Below are 21,520 nucleotides of genomic sequence, written 5' to 3'. Positions count from 1 at the left end.
GACGTACTGCTGGCGAGTACAAGCCCGTCGGTTCTATTTCCGAGTGCATTTAGATAGAGGCGAAATGATAAAGAAACAAGGAAAAAAAGGGGTAAAATACACAAATATACAAATAGTAGCCTAGGCATAAGAAATACTCCGGAGCGCTCCACTACGACGTATCCCGTGGGCGTTAAACCGCACAGTTTAATTTGAGCGACATGTTTTGCCAGTAGTTCAAGTAATTCTTAAAAACTGTGCATTTGTGGTAAAGAAAGATTTCTATTTCCTTGTTCCTTTTTTTTGTTGTCAATTACACATCATCGATGCCGCCAGACGTCAGAGGATTACGCACTAATCAGTGTTTATCTGAGTACTGATACAGAAATCGGTTACTAACGTTCTAATGATTCGTTCAGGGAACGCACTACAATTACCAAATTGAAACCAACAATCTGCTCAAGACGCACCCACCGAGTAGAGGTCCAGATACTCGAACAAATTTTGATAAACCCGTCATCAAATTTACGCATAACTGCATCCGTGTCCCTCTTATTTTCTCGGAAAGACTTCTTACTCACTGGCAGTCAAAGCTATGGGTGGATCACCGGTGAATTGCGTAACAGGATTTAGAGTCAAACATCTCGAAAAGTACTAGCATGTTCAGCATTCATCCTCAGATGAATTCTCAATATGCCAGAACGATCCGGCTTCAATTTCGCCATCGTACCTCTTCTCTGCACGATAAACTCGGGTCAGAAAAGGTAGAACTACGCTTGACGATCGGTACAGTCACCAGAGCCATGGATGTGTGCAGAACGCGCGGGGACTTCGGTAGGCAGCGGGTGCTCAGATTGTCACTCGAAACCTGAAGTAAATGTGGCCCAGGTTGAGCCGATTCGCTGTGAAGCGAAGCTCGAGGCAGACCCTACTGAAAAGTCCATATGCCCCGTATTGGAGACAGACGAAAGCCTCATTCTTTTTTTGTTCAAACATGTCCTGTGGGGCTGCGCCTCTACCGGTACCCCTTTCAACCAAAAAGAAATGATGAGGCTAATTAGGGCCCAGGATCAGACCGCTCAAATCCTGGCAGTCCAGAGGGCTCGCGAGAGGGCCGTCAGGGTTCACCTGATGGTTCCCGAGTGGGCCTAGCCAGGTGACGTTGAGTTTCCTCACGTCTATAGTGGACCCAAAAAAGTTGTTTCACTCACTCACTCTTTTGATTATACGTATGCGGCAAAATACAAGAGCGCCCAGCCTTTGCCGTGAGTGGCCCTAGACGCCCATGGGAAGTGACAAGCCGCCGCCGCGGTTATCGCAAGTGACCCAACCACAGCTGAAGTGGCGATCGCGATCGCCCTTTCCACGTGCACTGACTCAGCCGTCATAGTAAGTAAATGGCAAGCGGTGCATCGCAATTTCCAGAAAGGAAAAATGTCGATGAGAGCCCTGAGCAACCTTACCGAAACCTGTAACCGAATAGGAGGAGGAGATCTTCCTGAGACCTACGTCATCTGGAAGCAAGGACACTTGTACCTCGCGGGTAACGAAGCTGCCTATGCCGCGGATGGCATTGTGGACCACGTTGATTTGATTCGCTCGGAAGCGAAGGTCAGGACAGACCCTATTCAGAAATGTATATGCCCCATACGGGTTTCTAATGCGAAAGCATTATTGGCTCGTGAAGTCTAACGATGAAGATAATTTTACGTCCAGAAAAAGGCTGTTAGAAAAAAGCAATAAAGCCGGGAAGTGACCACTTTGCTTCCCATAATTTCTAGCTAAGGTGATAAATAATTGCTGTAAGCATTGGATCTTGCCTTCCCTCAGTTCACGACCGTAGCCCCGGTGAACACGGTTGTTGGGGGAGGATCAATGTTCACTTTTATGGATATTACGGCTAGTTCATATTTAGCAAGACTGCGTGTAAAAGTATTTTGTGGTCCTGATGCCTACTGCAAACCTACCAACAGATTGGGCTGAACGAAATATATGGATGGCCCTAGATTCTGCAAAAAGCTGTAATTGTGTTAGGTGTGTTGTTGTATTATGCCATGTTCCGCAAAGCGAAGGTTTTCAAGCTAGTACACTGCAAACCAATGCATCTGGTGGGTGTCATCGGTTAGCGATTACTGACCTTTTTTCGCATCCATGCTTCAGTCACATGCCCGCACTATTGCACGAACTAGACAAGTAGTACAACGTCGCAAGCGCTAGCAGCCAAAGTTCAAGATCATAGATCGTTTGTCTAGTTAGTGATCATCAGAACAGAACATTTTATGCAAAAACAAAACACCACGCAGAAGTCTGATAACAAACGTTCTCATCTGCCGTGTTGCGTCCGTTAGCAACACATATTCAGTGTGTACCAGAGCCATTGTTCTGCATTAGCGAGCCAAGGTGAAGCTCCTAGGATCTTCTAGGCGTCGATAACCTGGGCGCGGTGGAAGGCAGGGCGCAGTCTCTGTCTGTGAGGGTGCAAGCCGGAAGTGAATACAAAAGCCGTGGCACAAGTCTGCCACACCGGAGCCAAATCGAGGTGTGTGAAACGGGAAGCGTGGGGCGTGGCGGCGTCGGAGACTGCGAAGCGTTATCACCTCGTTCGCGTGAACATTGGCAGTGGTAGCTTGACACGAGCACCGATCAGCTGATCGCTGCTTCAGAGGTCTTTTTTTTTAAATCGTTAACTCTGTTTGTGGTCCACATGCTGCTTGCAGTCATTACCAGTGTAGTCGTCTTAAACGTTGCCGCAAGACACCGGCACGTTTGAAACATTATGCCAGTCGGATTTTCTGGTTGAAATGTTTCTTCTCTGGAGTGAACTGCATTTGTGTCGGCGATATGGTTGAACGCAGTGCTTGGGACGTATTCCGCGACGATCACAATTTCGGCGGTACTATCGCCTCGGGCCTCAGGCACACGCTGATTGCCTGGTTGAGCACTGCGTCCTGCGAAGGCGATAGTGTCGTCGTAAGTGATCGTCGCAGAATACGTCCCCTGCTTGTATATTTCAGGGAGAATAGAATTTCTCACATGTGCTTGCCATGCCCCTTACCATTCGCTTGTATGAAAAATGTCTGACCATGCTATTCTAAGATTCACAGTTTAAACTATTAAAACATTCATGGCATGTATTACATTCAGCAATAGTGTTTCGAATGTGCGTGACCATGAGCGTGCCCAATCGTTGTTGTCACCTCAATACGTGGCTCGTACCCGCGAGGGGAACGTGCCACTGTTTGGGAACAAGAAGAAGAAGCAGAAGAAGAAGGACGCCGCCATGCCGGACAAATCCGCCAAGAAAAGTCCATCTCGCTCTCGGATGTCGCCATCCTCTTCGCAAGCTGCACGTCGCGGCTCGCCTTCAAAGCGACGCGGCGGCTCGCCCGTGAAGCAGGCGAGGTCGTCTCCTTCGAAGAGTCGCAGCTCGCCCAAGAAAAGCCGGTCCTCCTCCCCGTCCCCTGCCAAGGCCGGCGTCGCGAGCCCCTCGAGACCCCGACGTGCTGCCGGTTCTTGGTTCCCCAGGCCTTCCCGGTTTCCGCGAGCCGCCGTCAGCGGCAGCAGCAGGCCGTCTCCAAAAGAGGAACTCAGGCTCTTCCGGGCGAGGCTCGATGCGGCAGTTCAGCGGCGCCACGAGCGCGGCAACACGCTCTACCAGTGGCTCAAAAGGTAGGTGCTTGAGTTTCCTCCGCGGTCCAGGCAACGGAGGAAACTGTTCCTCAGATCGTAGGCAGTCTAAGAATCATTGTGCCTCGTAGTGCTAGACTAAATTACAGTGTGATGTATGCAACATTGTTTGCGGGGTTTTTCCGTGGCTTTTTCCAATAGGTTGTGTAATCGAAGGAAACAGTGACAGTGTGCCAAGCAGTGCTGCACTACATTAGACTATGTTGTTTGCAATGCATTCAAACTGTTCAACGTTTGCGCGTACACAGAATGTAAACTATGTACAAGTGCATACCAGTATGCGAACATGTTGGCACAGGGCAGAAAAAGGCGTTGATATTGGCTACTGGCCCACTGTAGTACCAATGAATTTCGATCGAATTCTCTGTACTTGGTTGATAGCACCACCTTTCTGGTAGTTATGTCGGCGTTTTCACCCGCAGCCTGACGCAACGGAAAACGGCCCCTCCAGATTTGGTTTCTCCACGACGGAGGCACCGCGACGCTTCCAGGTCAAGTCCAGGTCTCCGGTCTCCGCCCAGCTCTGGCAGCGTACCTCGCGGCCACAAAAGGGTGAGTGCCAGTGCCGCCCTGCAATTGAGAGAGAACGCTCAAAGCCGTGTTTTTTCGCCAAGAATTCTCCGCAACGAAACAAGTATCTTATGAGATAGGAGCGCTGCAGACCGGGGCTCTTGAATTCCTAGAAATGAATAACAGCAAACAGCAGTACGGAACTCGCAATAAATATGGTGGCTACTATATATTCATATTAAATTTAATACCGTGGTTCTCACGGGCCACAACCCCGATCTGATTATGAGGCACGTCGTAGTGAAGGGCATTTCATTGATTTTCACCAACTGCAGGTTCTTAACACGCACACAATGTACGCCGCACGAGCACGCCTTTTTCTTCTTTTCTTGCATTTCGCGCCATAGACATTCAGCCAGCGTGGCCGCAAATCGAACCTGGCCACGACCTCGTACTTACAAGCGCAACGCCATAGCCACTAAGTAACCCCGGTGGATCTATAATCATATTCGGCTGCCTGTTTTATAGCACAGCTCTTAGACGCCTGTTCCTGCGGCGAGCGTCGGCGTCCGCGGCGTAGCCGAGCGAGCGAGCACAGCGAAAGATGGGAGCGAAAGCGGGGCGCAGCGGGAGATGAATAAAAAAGCGGCGAGAGAGAACGGGCGCGAGGAGGAAAGCGCAGAGGAGGGTGCACTGGAACCGTGAGGCGGAAAGCGGAGTTGGGTATGGCGAAAGCGTGAGGAGTGTAGTGTGATGGCGGTGGCTACGAGATGGCGCCAGTTAGCCCGCGTAGCCTGGAAGGTTTGTCGACGGTGGATTCTGTGACTCGCGCTTGTGCGTCACCCGCACGCTGTCTCTCGCGATCTCCAGATTCGCAACGCAGTGGTGCCCAACTCGGCTCCGTTTGCAACGTGCCTCACGAGACCGGTTGTCCACGCCAGCCCAAAATTTGGAGGACGTTTAAGCTTCGCCTTGCAGAGCATTCAAAGATCCCTGAGTGCTTCTCACGGTTCTCGCAACTGCAGCCTATGTAACCGTAATGTTTACCGGGAAATGCTGGCGGCGAACGCTATGGACGACGGCGAGCTTTCTGGATGAAATGCGGCATCTTGCGTGGGCCGCAAATCCGTGGATATAGCGTCACCTGGACAGTGGCGTTGCAAGGAAGCGAGCTCAGTGCGCCGCTCTGTGAATGGTAGAAACGCTAGAAAAGGGGTTTATGTTTGAGTTTCCACCTAATAGAATGATGTTTTCTCGTATATCCTTATCTTTGAAACTATTGATAACAGCAGTGAGCACTATGCTACACCTGGTGACGACCCCCCTCCCCCCCCTGCCCGGTTTCGCCACTGCCGTATAGCTTCGAAGAAAAGCTACTATAGGGAGCACTGGAACTAGCGTATACAGGAACAGCAAGTGAGCTCTTTCAGCCACGGCGTTGAAATGATGGGCATTACATGAATGGGCTTAGACATCGTCCTTTGCGGCTCAAACGGCTTGTCGACTTTGAAAATTGACATTCTTGCCAAAAATGCATTGCTTGATAAGTAAATGCGTGAGTGCAACTACTCGCAAAATAGACGTGCTCAAAGATGCTTATTTCGTGCGTTCGTTCGGGAAGGTGTGGTTTTGTTGGAAATGTTAGAAAGACAAAAGGCTACAAAATGCCACAAGAACCCCTGAACCCATAAGCACGAATATTACGGAGGGATGCGTTAATACAGCCTATCACTGACATGACACCTCTGCGATTGCAGATCCGAGAGCTCCCTCTGTCAACCATTTTAAGAAACCTTTCGATCGTTTGTAACAATGCCGAACACATTGAATTGATATGAAGCCACGTTACATGCGTGGGAGCTTTTGTATTCCTAGAGCTCAATGTCTGTGTATGTGTTCGATCCTCGCGCCGCAGGGATGACCAGTCGAGGGTGGCTTAATGGCTGTGGCGTCGTGCTGCTAAGCACGGGAGGTCTCCAGTTCGATTCTCGAACGCGGCGGCCGCGTTCCGATGTGAGGGTAATGCAAACACACTCGTGCGCTTAGTCTTACATGCACGTTAAAGAAGTCAAGGTGGTCGAAATTAATCACCAGAGTGCTCCAGTATTCGCCGTTCCTCATAATCAGATGGTGGTTTCGGCAAGTAAAAACCGAACATTTTATTATTCAGCGCAGGATGACAAGAACGAGTTGCGTACACGCAAACTCGTAATAGAAAGTGACACACAGCAATTACAAGGGAGAGGAATGAAGAACAAACGCGCTTGTTCATCGTACCCTTCCCTGCAATTGGGTTTATCTTATATGTGAATGTCTATAATAATCATATAAGTGCATGCGTATAACAGCAGTTCAACTTTAGGGGCACGCCTTTCTGCACATTACAAGAGCTGCATTGTATTTCAATAGATAGCGAAGCGAACGCCCGCTTTTGCTAGCGGGCGCTGAAACATTATATTTATTGTGAATGATAAAGAGATAGAGACTCGCATCTTTTTTTCCCTCACGACATGTATATAAACGTGATTAGGAATTTTATTTGCATTGAATGAAATCAAGTTATGTCTTGTTTTTAGTTAAAAAGGGATTTTTTTTTCTTTCTCAGTGTTTGTTGCCTCCTCACCTACTCGCGCTTCAATCGCTCCTGCCGTAACCGTCCTTGCTGATGTCAGTGACAGTCGGTTCTGGACCGCTTTTCGCCCGAAGCTTCGAGAAGTGTTCGGATCGACTTTCGAAAGAAGTTCCACTCGCGTGCAGAAGTTCGCACGCCATGACTCGAAGGCCCATGGTCCGCCTCAGGGCCACCTGGCCACGCACTACCACTTGTGTCATTGCTGTCCAAAGAAGCAGGAAATGATGGACTTGGTTAATAATAGGCGTTCTCACTGCAGTGATGGCTGAGGCTGACAATATTATCAAAGCGGAGGACGCCTGCGAAAGACAGGCACCTCACATTTCGCCTGAGGAAGTGGCTTTGCTGTCTGCGACCTGAACTTTTGTGGTTGTTTATTGATTGTTTCGTGTCCGTTGTCTTATTGCTTGTCTTTTTTCGTGTTATTGTGGGAATGACGTTATCCTGCCTGTATGTTTCCGCACGTGCCAATTAATTTTGCGTCGAAATTCGGCGCCTCGTTGTGTCGTTTTTCATCCTCGTATGTGTTTTCTCGGGCTCTTTTGCACACTGTGAAGAATATATCCAGTAGCGGACGGGAAATTTCTCGCCAGCTAAATTTCCGAGGATATGACCGTCAAAATGACGGCAGGCCGTCACTTTCTAAGGATCGCACCACGACGTATGGAACTGCTACACGCGGCAGCTAATCGAATCGAGATATTATCATCGCGAGCAAATTGCTTTGTTTATCGTGGCACCCTTGACTCGCCCCTCCTCTTCGTTGTTCGCGGTGTTCCAAAGGCATTGCCGGAATAACGCCGATATGGCTCGTTAAAAGCAATAACAGAAATTACCGTTAAAGTGACGGCCCGTTTTTTTTTTCAGTGTATAGCCCAACGAATTCTTACCGACTAGCAGAAGCTTGCCATGGGCGAGTTGGTTTAACATACTTGAAAAGAAAGGAGTGCTGCTAAGACGCGGACTAAAAAGAAGAACATGTACGACCCACAGGCGCTAGTCCGTCGTACATGTTCCTCATTTAGTCCGCCATCTTTGCAGCGCTCTCTTCTCATCGTACCGACTGGCTCAACCTTCGTTGGCTCGGCAGTAACGCCAGCCACCCACCGTGGAGTCCTACAAGGGGACGCTGCAGGATCCGTAAAACACGGCCTGCAAACGCCAGCAGTACGTTACCACTATAACCAAATACGAAATAACCTAGGTTGGCTATTCACACAAGGTTAACCCTTGCTGCCTGGAAAAATTGGAAGTAAGTGGAAGCTAGGAGAAGACAGGAAAGATAAAAAGTGAGAGAAAGATGAAGATTAGAGGAAGAGAGAGACAGGAAAAGGCAACTATGGCTGCTTCTTTCTCCCCATTACCTGATCGCTCCCTCAAGAGGGGGCGCACCGATGATGTCTTTGAATTTTTTGCCCGCCAAAAAGAAACTTTTTCTCGTTTCCATGTAGTGCACTCTGAAACACCAGGCAAATCCGTGCGAACAATCTCTCCATTCCTCGTGTCCAAGTCTCTTACCCAAGTTCTTGGTACAGGTTATAAAGCATCCAGGATGGCAAGCGGCGATCTCCTCTTGGAGCTCCGTAACCAGAAACAATATGAAAATCTACCCAATCTAGTTTCATTTGGTGACGCCAAAGTAACAGTAACTCCTCATCGTACCATGAATACCACCCGTGGCGTAGTCTCCGATGATGATTTATTGGAGCTGACTGAGGCTGAGCTCTTGGAAGGCTTCAGCGAACAGAATGTCATAAATGTCAGAAGAATCAAGATGATGCGAGACGGAAAAGAAATTGCGACCAAACACCTAATACTCACCTTCAACTCCAGTGTCCTGCCCGAGTCAATCGAGGCCGGGTACATCAAGCTTCGTATAAGACCGTATGTGCCGAATCCCTTGAGATGTTTCAAATGCCAACATTTTGGCCACAGCTCGCAGACCTGCCGAGGCCGCCAAACATGCGCCAAATGCAGTGCCCTTGAACACGCCACTGAAGCATGTAAGAACTCTCTACACTGTGTAAACTGTGACGGGGACCACGCCGCGTACTCGCGGTCGTGCCCCTCCTGGAAGAAGGAAAAAGAAATTGTGACTATAAAAGTAAAAGAGAATATATCGTTCAAAGAGGCACGAAGGCGGGTAGCATACCTGCCAAAGAAAACCTTTGCCGATGTGGCGCGTCAGGGGGCAGCGTCACAACGGCCTCCGGCGGCTGTCCGACCCACAGTCAGTGAGTCGGCAGTCACGCCATCTGCCCCCACGGTGGTTGCAGCTAGCGCTGCTCCGCCAACCGAGCAGACGGAGCCATCGACCCCGAAGGTGGGCGCAGCCGAGGCTGCCCCAACCTCCGAGGCCCCCTCCAGCGCTGGCAACGGCCAGCACAGCCAAATCCCTCAGGGAGCCCCATCGGCCTCCGGGCTGGTCGGCGCAGGGGTCTTGCCCTCCAAGGCGGGACTCCCCCTGAAAACCTCTCGCTCTCAAGAGCACGTGTCCGGAGCCTCACAAGAGGCAATGGACACTACACCTGTCCCCAAGGCGCACCAAACGCCTAAGGAGCGTCGAGAATCGCTCGAACGCTTCAGAAAGAACAAAACTCCTATTACAGGGCCTCGAAAGGGCTCTGTAACCTAAGGCATCTTTCCGTTTCCGTACACACAGCACTAATTTACATTAAATATGGATACACAAATCATACAATGGAACGTCAGAGGTCTCCTTTGAAACCTTGATGATGTACAAGAACTAATCCACCAACACAATCCAAATGTGCTGTGTTTACAGGAAACACACTTAAAATCCAAACACACAAACTTTCTCCGACAGTACATAACTTTTCGCAAAGATCGCGATGATGCTGTTGCATCATCGGGCGGTGTCGCCATTGTTATCCATAAGAGCATTGCGTGTCAACTTTTACAGCTACAAACGCCTCTCGAAACAGTGGCGGTTCGAGCTGTTCTCCTAAACAAACTCATCACCAGTAGCTCTCTTTACATACCCCCACATTACAAATTAACGAAACAAGAATTTCAATCCTATATAGATCAATTGCCAGAACCTTATGTTGTTCTCGGCGATTTCAATGCGCACAGCTCCCTGTGGGGCGACTCTCGTACAGACGCGCGAGGTCGTCTCGTTGAACAGTTCCTCTTTTCTTCAGGTGCGTGCTTACTGAATAAGAAGGAACCCACGTATTACTCCCTAGCAAACAGAACCTTTTCTTCAATAGATCTTAGAGCATAGTTTCCCCGTCCATACCGCCCGAACTCGAATGGGAAGTAACGAACAATCCTTACGGGAGCGACCACTTCCCTATACTGATAAGAACATCTAAAGAAAACGAATATCCTCCGCAAGCTCCTAGGTGGAAGGTAGACACAGCCGACTGGGAGAAATTTCTAACTCTCACTAACATCTCATGGGCCGACATGCCTTCTTTAGAAATTGATGCTGCTGTGGAATATCTTACATCATTCATAATAGATGCCGCATCAAAATGCATATCCGAAGTGAGTGGTCTGGCATGCAAACGACGTGTGCCGTGGTGGAACAGCGAATGTAGGATCGCCCGTAAGAATCAGAACAAGTCGTGGGGGTTGCTACGCGCTTCTCCCACTGCAGAGAATCTTATGAACTTTAAAAAAATAAACTCCCAAGGCAGGCGAACCCGCCGACAGGCCAGAAGAGAAAGCTGGCACACGTTTTTATCAAGTATTAACTCGTTTAGGGATGAGGCCAAAGCCTGGAACAGAGTAAATAGGATTAGAGGGCGGCAAACACATTCACTCCCCCTGGTAAACACGCAGGGAGATACACTGGAAGACCAGGCAGACTCACTTGGGGAATATTTTGAGAGCGTGTCAAGTCCAACAAATTACACACAATCCTTCCTCAAATACAAAGAAACAGAAGAACGTAAGCCATTAACAAGAAATGGTCGAGAGAATGAGCCTTACAACCGTCCCTTTAGCATTGCCGAGCTAAGAGCTGCCTTGATCACATGCAAGAGCTCTGCACCAGGACCTGAAAGAATTATGTACGACATAATTAAGAACGTAAACACTGATACACAACTGACTTTACTTGCACTTTTTAACACTATTTGGGCTGCTAGATATCTTCCACTTGCATGGAGAGAAGCGATTGTGATTCCCATTCTGAAGCAAGGTAAAGATCTTCGTTGGCGTCAAGTTACCGCCCGATAGCCCTCACAAGTTGCATTTGCAAGCTGTTTGAGAAAATGATTAATCGGCGACTCATACATTTCCTGGAATTAAACCAAATGCTTGATCCCTTTCAGTGTGGCTTCAGGGAAGGGCGGTCCACAATTGATCACCTTGTGCGCATTGAGGGAAACATTCGCGACGCCTTTCTACATAAGCAATATTTCTTATCCGTGTTCCTCGATATGGAGAAGGCGTACGACACAACGTGGCGCTACGGAATCTTGAGAGACTTGTCGGGAATGGGCATCCGTGGCAATATGCTCGCCCTAATAGAAATTTATTTGTCCAACCGTACCTTCCGAGTAAAAGTCGGTAATGCACTGTCACGTCCTTTTACGCAGGAAACTGGTGTACCCCAGGGAGGTGTGCTCAGCTGCACTCTTTTTATTGTTAAGATGAACACACTACGTGCTTCACTGCCACCGGCCATTTTTTATTCCGTATACGTCGACGATATACAAATAGGCTTTAAATCCTGCAACCTCGCAGTATGCGAGAGACAGGTACAGCAGGGCCTGAACAAGGTTTCCAAGTGGGCTGACGAAAACGGATTTAAGATCAACCCCCACAAAAGCTCTTGTGTTCTTTTTACTAGAAAGAGAGGCCTGGTTCCAGATCCTTGTGTTCAACTGTGTGGACATCAAATACCCATTAACAAAGAACACAAATTTTTAGGTATTATACTAGACTCCAAGCTTACTTTTATACAGCACATTAAATATCTTAAAGAAAAATGTCTAAGGACAATGAACTTACTTAAAATTCTATCCCACTCAACATGGGGTAGCGACAGGAAGTGTCTGATGAATGTTTATAAGAGCCTAATTCGATCACGATTGGACTATGGTGCCGTCGTATATAACTCTGCCGCTCCGAGCGCACTAAAGATCCTAGATCCTATCCACCATCTAGGTATCCGCTTAGCCACTGGTGCTTTCAGAACAAGCCCGATTGAAAGCTTATACGCGGAATCAAATGAATGGTCGCTCCATCTACAGAGAAGTTACATCAGCCTTACATATTTCCTAAAAATACACTCAAACCATCAACATCCATGTTTTAACACTGTTAACGATATGACCTGCTCTACACTATTTCATAATCGTCCTTCTGTAAGAAAGCCTTTCTCGCTTCGAGTGAAGGAGCTTAGTGATGAGATAAATGTCCCACTCCTCGAGCTTCGCCTAATGCATCCAACCAAGTTGTTACCGCCTTGGGAGTGGCAGGTCATAGAATGTGACATATCCTTTTTAGAAATAACGAAACACGCACCAGAGATCGAAATACGAACTCTTTTCCTAGAACTCCAGCACAAGCACTCTGCGCAGAGTTCTACACAGACGCTTCGAAGTCTAATGCCGGGGTGTCGTATGCTGCCGTCGGCCCATCCTTCTCAGAATCCGATGTACTACACCCGGAAACATGTATATTTACGGCCGAGGCCTACGCATTACTGTCTGCCGTGAAGCATATAAGAAAATCAAAACTCCAAAAGTCAGCGATATACACAGACTCCTTAAGTGTCGTGAAGGGCCTGATGTCACTTTATACACACAAAAATCCAGTACTTTTCCAGAACTATATTCCGTCTTGTGTAAAGCGTACAGATCTAACCAGCATATCATAATATGCTGGGTGCCTGGCTATAGGAGTATCGAGGGTAACGTTCTGGCGGACGAGATGGCCACGTCAATCGCATCGCAATCTGTTAACCCTACCGCTGCGGTGCCTGTCACAGATCTGAGACCTTTCTTGCGGAGGAGATTGCGAGACCACTGGCAACGCATGTGGGACGCGGAAACGGATAATAAGCTCCACCTGATAAGACCACAGTTAGGATTCTGGCCCTCTACTGCAAAATCACGCCGAACAGATGTCCTATTCTGTCGTCTCAGAATAGGACACACGTTTGGCACCCATAATTTTCTACTCACCGGAAGTGAGCCTCCAACCTGTGGTAGATGCGGGGAGAGGCTGACCGTACTCCACGTCCTCCTGGAGTGTCGGGAAGCCGAATCTGAGAGAAACATTTTTCATTAGCATACCGACAGCACATTCCTCTTCATCCTGCAATGCTCCTTGGTCCAGAACCGCTTTTTAATACAGACACACTGCTACGTTATCTTAGTGATGTGATCTTACATGTTATTAGTCCCATGAATTCGTAGCGCCTCCTCTCTCGAGAGGATGCCACTGCGATAATTGTTTTGAACAGCACATGCCTCCAGGCCCTTGTGTTTCAAGGGCTCTAAGGAGGCAGTAGTGCTCTGGCATTTCTGATAATCTGATTTATTTTACCTATCGTATCATTCTTTTTATATGCATCTAAATGTTCATAGTACAAGTCATACGTCATCGCCATAATTTTATTACACAGATTTTACGCGCTTTAGAGCGTATATTTTAAGGCCCCTTTACAGCCACGACACACCAATTTCATAGTAATCATAGTTACACCGCACACCCACTACCACAGGCATGGCGCTCTTTGGCCAGCCTGGCCCTTGCGCTATGAAACCCCATACATCATCATCATCAACCTTCGTTGCCTCTGCACGGGGCGCAGCAGAGCCCCACCCGGAGCTCGCGCGCGCCGTCGCCGTCCCGGGCCAACTACGGAGGAGACGCGCGCCGCCGTCGCGTGTGGGCCCCGCTGCTGGTCCTCGCGGTGATCGCGGCCGGCGCGGTCACACTCGCCGTGGCCACGTCGCGCTACCTGCGGCGGCCCGCGGCCTCGACCCGGCCCCGTTGCCATGGCCACACGTGCCGCCGCTACGAAGAGCTGCTGGCCAACGCCATGGACCCCGAGGGTCAGCCGTGCGACAACTTTTACGCGCACGTGTGTGGAACCTGGATCAAGGCCGGCAGGAGGCCCATCTACGAGGTGAATAACGCCGGGCTCTGAACGAAGCATGGAAATAAAGTAGTGAGTGAGTGAGTGAGTGAGTGATTGAGTGAGTGAGTGAGTAAATACTTTATTTTAAAACAAGGTATTGGCGGATGACCTTGTTGTTAGGCAGCCACGAGCCCCTGGGCTCGTGGATATAAAGTAAAAAAGAAACAGACCGCGTAAGAATGGAAGACGTGGACCAGACGGGAAACGGCGCCGACGCTCCCAAGCGTCTGATGCATTTCACGAAGAAGCAAAAGAATAGTTCGTGACATCGACCCGCAGTTCAGTCGCGATACATGCCTGCCGCTCTGTTTTTGGTGCAACTATTACTGTCCACGCTTCACGGCCTGCTGATCCGATTGATAAAGGGGGCGGGGGAAGGGGGCGGAGCGTGGCTGTCACCATTGACGAATATGGCAAAAATGAGACAAAGAATAGCATCAGAACAGGCCTCGATACGAAATCACTACAGCCCTACATCCTTTAAGTCGTAGGGCTGACGATGCAGGTGAAAATGCTCAGCCGGTTCATTATCAGAAGCAAGGGCCTTGTCAACAGTACTTTTGCTTCTTCCTGAAGCGCACGAGTTATTATTGAGCGCATGTGCTGTCCCATGTCTTCTACCGTGCATCTGTTCGCGTTGATCCATTTTTATTCCGTGCAATGAACCAAGTAATCCAAGAGCGCGTCTTGCGAATCATAGCATCATCATGAGTTTGAAAAAAGCCCACACCTCGGATTTCGTTGGATAAACACCCGCGTACTTAGGTTTAGGTGCACGATAAAGAACCTCTGTGGTCAAAATTAATCCTGAGCCCCCCTCCCCCGCCCCCACTACGGCGTGCCTCAGACCGTGGTTCTGGCACGTAAAATCGTTCAGTTAAATTTTAGTGTATGTTAAGCCATAACAAACGAAATAATTGAAAGCATTTACTTGCTTATCAGCTTTAATTGGCTCCGCCGTCTACTAAGCTACCTCTTAGCAATACTTGTTATTGGGCTGGTTGGTTGATCCTATTCCCCATGCTCTTTGACGCTCTTTCCTGTCCTAAAGCTTTTTTCCGCCCTTGGTAACGTCTTCGGGCAATAAGCTACCTCAAACCACAAATTTTTCGCCACAGTCCCGTATTTCTATTTCTGTAGCGAAACCTACTCAACGGAATTTGCTATTACATTCCCAGCGTCCACATTCCCATCTCCCTGTCTGCTAACGTGACTCTTGTCAGTTTCTGTATATTCGCTCCGTCGCACAACTTCGTTTCGACATTCTTCGTCATCCTGCAAGCGTCGGGACCCACAGGTTCAGTTGCCGGCACAACGCGCTCAGGATCTGCATGCCGCAGGTCAACTGGGACCGGTTCCTGGTGGAGATCGCGAAGCGCACGGCCGACTTCAGCCCGCGCACCGGCTCGGACCAGGAGCCGGTGGACAAGGCGGTCGCCTACATCCGGGCCTGCCTGTCCCCGCTCGAACGAGACAACATGCCCGAGGTGAGCGCCGCCCTGGCCGCTGCGGGAGTCACGTGGCCCCAGCCTGACCCGGAACCGGACTTCCTGTCCGCGATGTTCTACATGTCGCGGCGCGTCTACCAGCCAGTGTTTCTCGCCGTGGACGTGGAAACCATGGAAGGGCCGAGGACCCTGATGCTCTCGTTCGGAGGACAGGTGGGGGAGCCGTGTACGCGGCGTAGGAAATGTGTGCTTAGCGTCGAACTTGTCGCGATGGCGAAGTTCATTGTACGCTGTGCTGCTTCTATTGCGATTCTAAACTCTTTCTAGGGATTTCTAAAGTTGTTTCTACACTTCAGGGAGTTCTAGGCTTTAAATAGGGGTGCTATTCTAGGAGTTAACTACTAGGAGATTTTCCTATTGTAATGCGGATATTCTAAATAAGTACGCCATCATCGTATCCCACTGTAGGACTGGCTACAGGACAATGTCGTTTTTTCTTCTTCTAAAGCATGCACGCCACTTCACCATTCACCTCTTCAGTCATGTAAGCATGGCGATGCCCAGGAAAAAATAAAAGTCGCGATAATGAACGAGGTCTATGTTTCATAAACTGAAATTGCAACAGAACGGACCTTATTTAATCTTTCACTCTACGCTATCCTTAAAAGAGGAAGGTCTTGAAGATTCGCAGGCCCGTACCTTGCCTAACAAACCTTCACCACTTCGAACCTAAACCTCCTCCAGTGATGGGACGCCAGACTTTTTTGCATATTACCACAAATCTTCTCATGTGCAAAGCTGCTTCTCGATTCGTCGCCGCCAGCGGTTCCGCTTTCGAAATTTTCGGTTCTTCTGCTGCATCTCGCTTTCACACGCCCGCGCACACGTTCATATACTTCATCCGGGAAGTAACTTCTCGGACCCACAAGATGAGGCATTTGATAGATCTGCTTTACGATGCCAACAGAAAGTGATCTTGAGAAGCACTGAGGTAGGGTGGCTGGTGCTACTTCACCTTATTAATAGTGTCTGCACGAATGGCTGTGTAGTTATTGAGATGAATTAGCAACACAAGTTTCAAGTGCTTTTGGAGAATTCATTCCTTTTGTAGGCTCTTGTATAATCGCAGTTAACCCGCGTAGTCAGCCATGGATGAATTCTGGAAGATTCAGAATTTGAAACTTCAAGTATCATGGGAACACACTAAATAAGAACGTTTGATTCATAGCCGAAATTTTGAAAAATCTCTCACTTTTACGTTATTAGAATGCGTCGTTACGTGATTGGAATACAATAAAAAGAAAAGCCTCCTTCAATTAAGAACAGAAAGCTGGTTATATGTAGGCAGCCAATGCTAAGCGCTGGAGAAGTTGCAAACTGGTTTAGTAAATGAATTACCGAATGATGAGGACGAGAAAGACAGAGCGCCGAACGGCTAAAAACATTTCGCAAATGATCTTCTCAACCAATAGTTCAACTGATGCGTTGGTACTGCCAGTTTTAAGAAGTTGCTGCAAACGGCATCGTGTATTGGGAAACCTTTGCGCGCTTGCCGGAGCCACGACTGCCACTGGGTTACGAGAAGAATAGAATACGCATTTACGTTTGTTTGCTTCTCTCCCTGTATCCTACCCTTTATAATTGTAAAATACTGACGAGAAGGAAGCTACTCCGAAAAAAACTGACGTTATGCTTTGGCGTCGCAGTTCGCGTTGACGTACGAACAGATCTCTCAGCACGTGACCACCATCCACGCCAAGCAGCACTTCCGCGTCACCTACGAGAGCCTGGCGCCCATGAACGAGACTCACCTGGACGAGCTGTTCGACCAGTTCATCGTCATGAAGCGTTTCCTCGACAACCACACGCCCCTGACGGACAACGGCCACAGCAGCGCGGACCCGGCGTCCTTCCTGCAGTGGACCCCGTCCGTTCCCGAGTCTCGGTGGGACGAGCAGACGCGGCGCTTCCTCGACAGTCCTCTGCGCGGCCTGGGCGGCTGCTTCGTCGAGCGCGTCGGCGCCTTCAAGGCGCTGTTCGAGCTGCACGCGGCCTTCGGCGAGAAGAAGATGGCCAACTTTTTCGGGTTCTTCGCGGTTCAGGCCCTGGTGGCCTTCGGCAACATCCGCGTGCTGGAGAGCTTCTACGGCGCCTCGGACGTGGCTACGGAAGAGCAGCGCAAGTATTGCGTCATGACGGCCTACCAGAGGTTCGCGTACGCCATCGACAGCTTCCTGGAGACGGGCACCAAAGGCGCTCTGACGGACGTGAACACGCTCGTCGGTTGGGTAGAGGCGGCCTTCGGGCGCCTCCTCAGAGCCACGGACGATTCGTCCTCGCTCGGGGGAGACCCGACGCCCGAGCGGCTGCACTTGAATCTCAACCAAGCGTTCAGCATCCTGAATTACTCCAGGCGCGAGGTCACGCGTAGCATCTATGCCGGGTACCCTCAAATGGCCATGGATGTGAGTATAGTTCGATATGGATGGCTTCCGAGATCTGGGAGGGCGCTGTATGCATGACATCTGTGATAGGGCTGCGTGCACGTTCGAACACCACTGGATCATGGAAACTATGTGCTTTATCGCAGAGAACCCTATAGCAGAGGAATCTTATAACAGACGAAACTTCACAAGCGCTGTGAAAGTACTACATTTTCTTCGTGCATCTCCGGTGTCATGCAGCGACTGCCGCAGTAATTCATGACGGCTTTGCGTGCGCTCTCAGGGTAACTCTTAAAATGAAAGGCTTATCGCAGCTGCATAGTTTCGTTTTCATTCCGGGCACTCTCCTAATAGACATCGAGATTTGGCCCAAGTTCATCCGACTATTGCGTCTTGGCACGCGATACTTTGTGCATCTTGTGTGCTGTAGTGTATGCTGCCCGGACTTGTACGAAGCTGTGCGAATTTGAGAGCCGTCGATGGGGCTGGCTAGCAAGTGCTGCAATGCTGCATACACTGAGCCCGTGCAAGAAACAGACGCAGCGCGTACTTGTATCCCTTTCGGACTTCTGATCTCCTTACATCCAAGCATTATATGCGCTTGATATGTTCGGACACACTCATGAGGTACCAAAAACTATTGAAAAGCACGTATTTCTGATGTAGCGGTTCCCTTGTTCTATAGCAAATATTATGAACATTTTAAAGAAGGAATGACGCAGGTTGAGGGAGCAGATGCTTGATATGCTAGTCATTTATTGCAATAACAGCAAAAAAAGCAGCATGCGCTTTGGTGTTCAGAGCATGGTAAATATCTTGATGCCGATAAAAACAAACGGAACATATTTCAATGCGGCATGAACTGTTTCGGAATTTGACCCAATTGCTTTGTATATTATGTACAGATCTTTTCCATATATTAATAATGTTCTTGTCCAACTTTTTCAAGCGTTATTCAAGCCTAAAGTCCTTACCATGCGAAAAACCCATACAATTTCCTTTGATCAGCCGTTAACTACCCCAGATTGCCAAGTCGCTTCGCTTACCTGCAGCCGTTTGCTCATCAGTAGCTGCAGCAAAATAATGCAATGAATTTGAAAAAGCATTGTCGTTTATCTTTCTCTGTGGAGAGCATTTAGCATAACACTTTCAATTCTTCTGGGAAAAACGTTTCCGAAACTACGACAGGCGACCAGGTCGGTTACCACCTGGAAGCAATGAAAAACGTCACGGCATCACAACCCTTCCCTTAACGTACTTGCATATTGCTTCGGATGAGGTTCGAACGTTTCAGAGGTTGTTTGACGGCGCGCCCCGCAAAGCAACTTCATTTTGCCAGCGCGCGCCAACTCTTGCAACGTTACCGACGCACCGCTTCGACGTCCTTGCGTACCGTACCCCCCAGGCTCCGTTGAGCAACCGCATCAACGCGTCGGCCTACATGCAAGCCAGGCAGCAAACGGCCTCCGCGTCCGGGCCCACGGGACAGACCCCCTACCAAGGATACCAAGCGTTCGACGCGACCCTCTTCAACGGCTTCCGCGTCAACCCGCAGCTCCTGGCGTTCCCGTGGTACGAAGCGGACGCCCACGTTGGAGTCCTGCTGGGCGGCCTGGGAGCGAGGTTGGCCGCGACCGTCTTCTACGACTACGTCGAGCGAAACAATGGCAGCGCCAGCGCCCTCTACGCTGAGAACGAGCGCTGCCTGTCGCCCAAGAACGAGACCAATGGCGGCAAAGACGACGTCGACACCGACCTCCAGGGGGCAGTGGCGGCCGCCGCGGTCGTCGCGGACGTCTACAAGGAGGTCGCCAGAAGCGGCGACCGAGCTTGGACCGAACGCGAGTCCCCGCCGCCGTGGACCGGCGAGAGCGTGGCGTTCGCGTTCTTCTGCTGGCTCAACTGCGGCGACGTCGAGCGCGGCCCGAGCATCTGCAACACGGCCGCCATGCACAGCCGGGACTTCGGGCGCGTCTTCGGGTGTCCCGCGGGGTCGCGCATGAACCCCGTCGAGAAGTGTCGCCTGAAGGTTTAGCCCGAGTTTCGAGACTGTGCAATCGGGCTAACCTCGTAGGAACGATGCGTCGCCGAAGCTTGTGGTCGGCTTCCGCAAGCAGCGCGACGCGCCTGTTAAACGTTCGTTGATTCCAATGCATACTCCTCTATAATTGTAGGCGATGAGTAACAAGCAAACTTGGATCTATGTGGACCGTGTTACTCGCGATAGACACTGTCGGCGCTGTTGTCAATTTTTTGTGTGCATTTATGCGCACGTGGGAGCGTCGATGTTGCGAGAGTGTCCCTTTTTTTTCTATGATACTTTACTTTAAACGCAGCCATTCTGTGAAGCTGTGCTTTGTCGATGTCACGCATGAACTATGTAATGCGTACTGTGAAATATGCAATTTTTGCCGCCCCTCCTGACGTTGGTTGCATGCTTCTTCTCAAGGGGAGCTGCCATCTCCAAGAGCTGCATGACTAAGCTTGATGACGCAAGTGTAAAAGTATGCATTTGCAGCATCTGCAGGGAAAGTAAAGAGCATAGAGCATTACACAGGGTGTTTGTTTTCAACAATACAGTTTTATATAGACGCCACAAACTCCGTGAACATGGCGTTTTTTGCAGACGAGTTCCTAGACAAGGCGGACAATTTCTTTCGGTAATAACGAGAGCTTCGGAAGACTACCTAAAAAAAATTATGACCTTTCTTTGTTCGCGCCCTATAGGGCCGTGGCCTTAATTGCGAATTTGAAGGAAGCCTGGTTTTAATGCGCCCTCCTTTTCTGAAAAACGTGAATGTCGCACCTAATTCGAGATACTTATTATCAAATTTCAGCGGTAAATCTGGCAATATCGAAACCTAGCGCCACGGAAGCGCAGAAAAGGTGGCCCCGCTATAATATCGCACCACTACCAGATGGAAACTCGACATGACGACAAGCTCGAAGTTGCAAACCGAGCGTCTCGGCCCGTCGCAGCAGCCACCGATGAGGCACGCTTTGGACAGCAATCACGTGCGGCTGCATGTCGGGCTCCAGATGTGCCGTGGCACGAGACATCGTTCAAGCTTCGCCCCGCACTTCTTTACACCGCGTAAGGAAGTGCGTCGCCGTCTGGCGCGTACAGCGGGAAGCGCTCGGTCTCGATATTGCCTCGAATGGGCTTCGGAACTGGAGAACGACCATCAGCAAGTAGCTGCGATGTTCAAAATTATCTTAAAGGATGGGTGTCCATGAATATGTCGCTGCCTACATGTTTTCCATTTATACAACTGGTTACAAGGAACTAATAAGAAAAGTTAATAATTTTTGTTAGTCTTCTGAAGCTCATGTTATTAAAGCCATAGTCAGCCTCGCCTGGGAACTCGCCTGCGTTCGCTGCGCGCATACTTCTTTAATATAAAAAAAGCCTAGTTGGTCTAAAAAAAGAACGCCCTTCGTGTCTTGACTTCTTTTATTCTTCGCCGACACTCCACACTTTCCTGGCCGTGGCATCTGCAGCTGTTTTGACGAACAACTGATACTTGAATTACGTGCCCGATGGTGGTACCGTACCCCAGCGCAGTAGCCAGGTGCTTTAGCCGCCGCTACACCACAATCGCACGTATACCTCCATCGTGCCAGCACCAACTATAGCCCTTCGAGATGATCGCCATGTGTGTCACACAGTGTGTAGCAACGTTGCGCGGTATCA

General features: G+C 49.6%; 1 protein-coding gene across 1 annotated transcript; it reads left to right on the top strand.

The window, feature by feature from the left end:
* The first annotated feature begins 19 nt into the window (after positions 1 to 19).
* On the top strand, positions 20 to 20,250 carry LOC142557103 (uncharacterized). The gene is made up of 6 exons (XM_075668713.1): positions 20 to 3,648; positions 4,089 to 4,218; positions 13,608 to 13,922; positions 15,275 to 15,595; positions 17,089 to 17,847; positions 19,232 to 20,250. The coding sequence occupies exons 1-6, from the start codon at positions 3,104 to 3,106 to the stop codon at positions 19,859 to 19,861; spliced, it is 2,700 nt and encodes an 899-aa protein (XP_075524828.1). The 5' UTR covers positions 20 to 3,103; the 3' UTR covers positions 19,862 to 20,250.
* Positions 20,251 to 21,520: the final 1,270 nt, after the last annotated feature.

Source organism: Dermacentor variabilis, chromosome 9 (assembly GCF_050947875.1).
Source record: "Dermacentor variabilis isolate Ectoservices chromosome 9, ASM5094787v1, whole genome shotgun sequence".
In the NCBI taxonomy this organism is placed as follows: domain Eukaryota; kingdom Metazoa; phylum Arthropoda; class Arachnida; order Ixodida; family Ixodidae; genus Dermacentor; species Dermacentor variabilis.
Note: the sequence above shows the minus strand (reverse complement) of the source record. Positions and strands in the feature narration are given on the sequence as shown.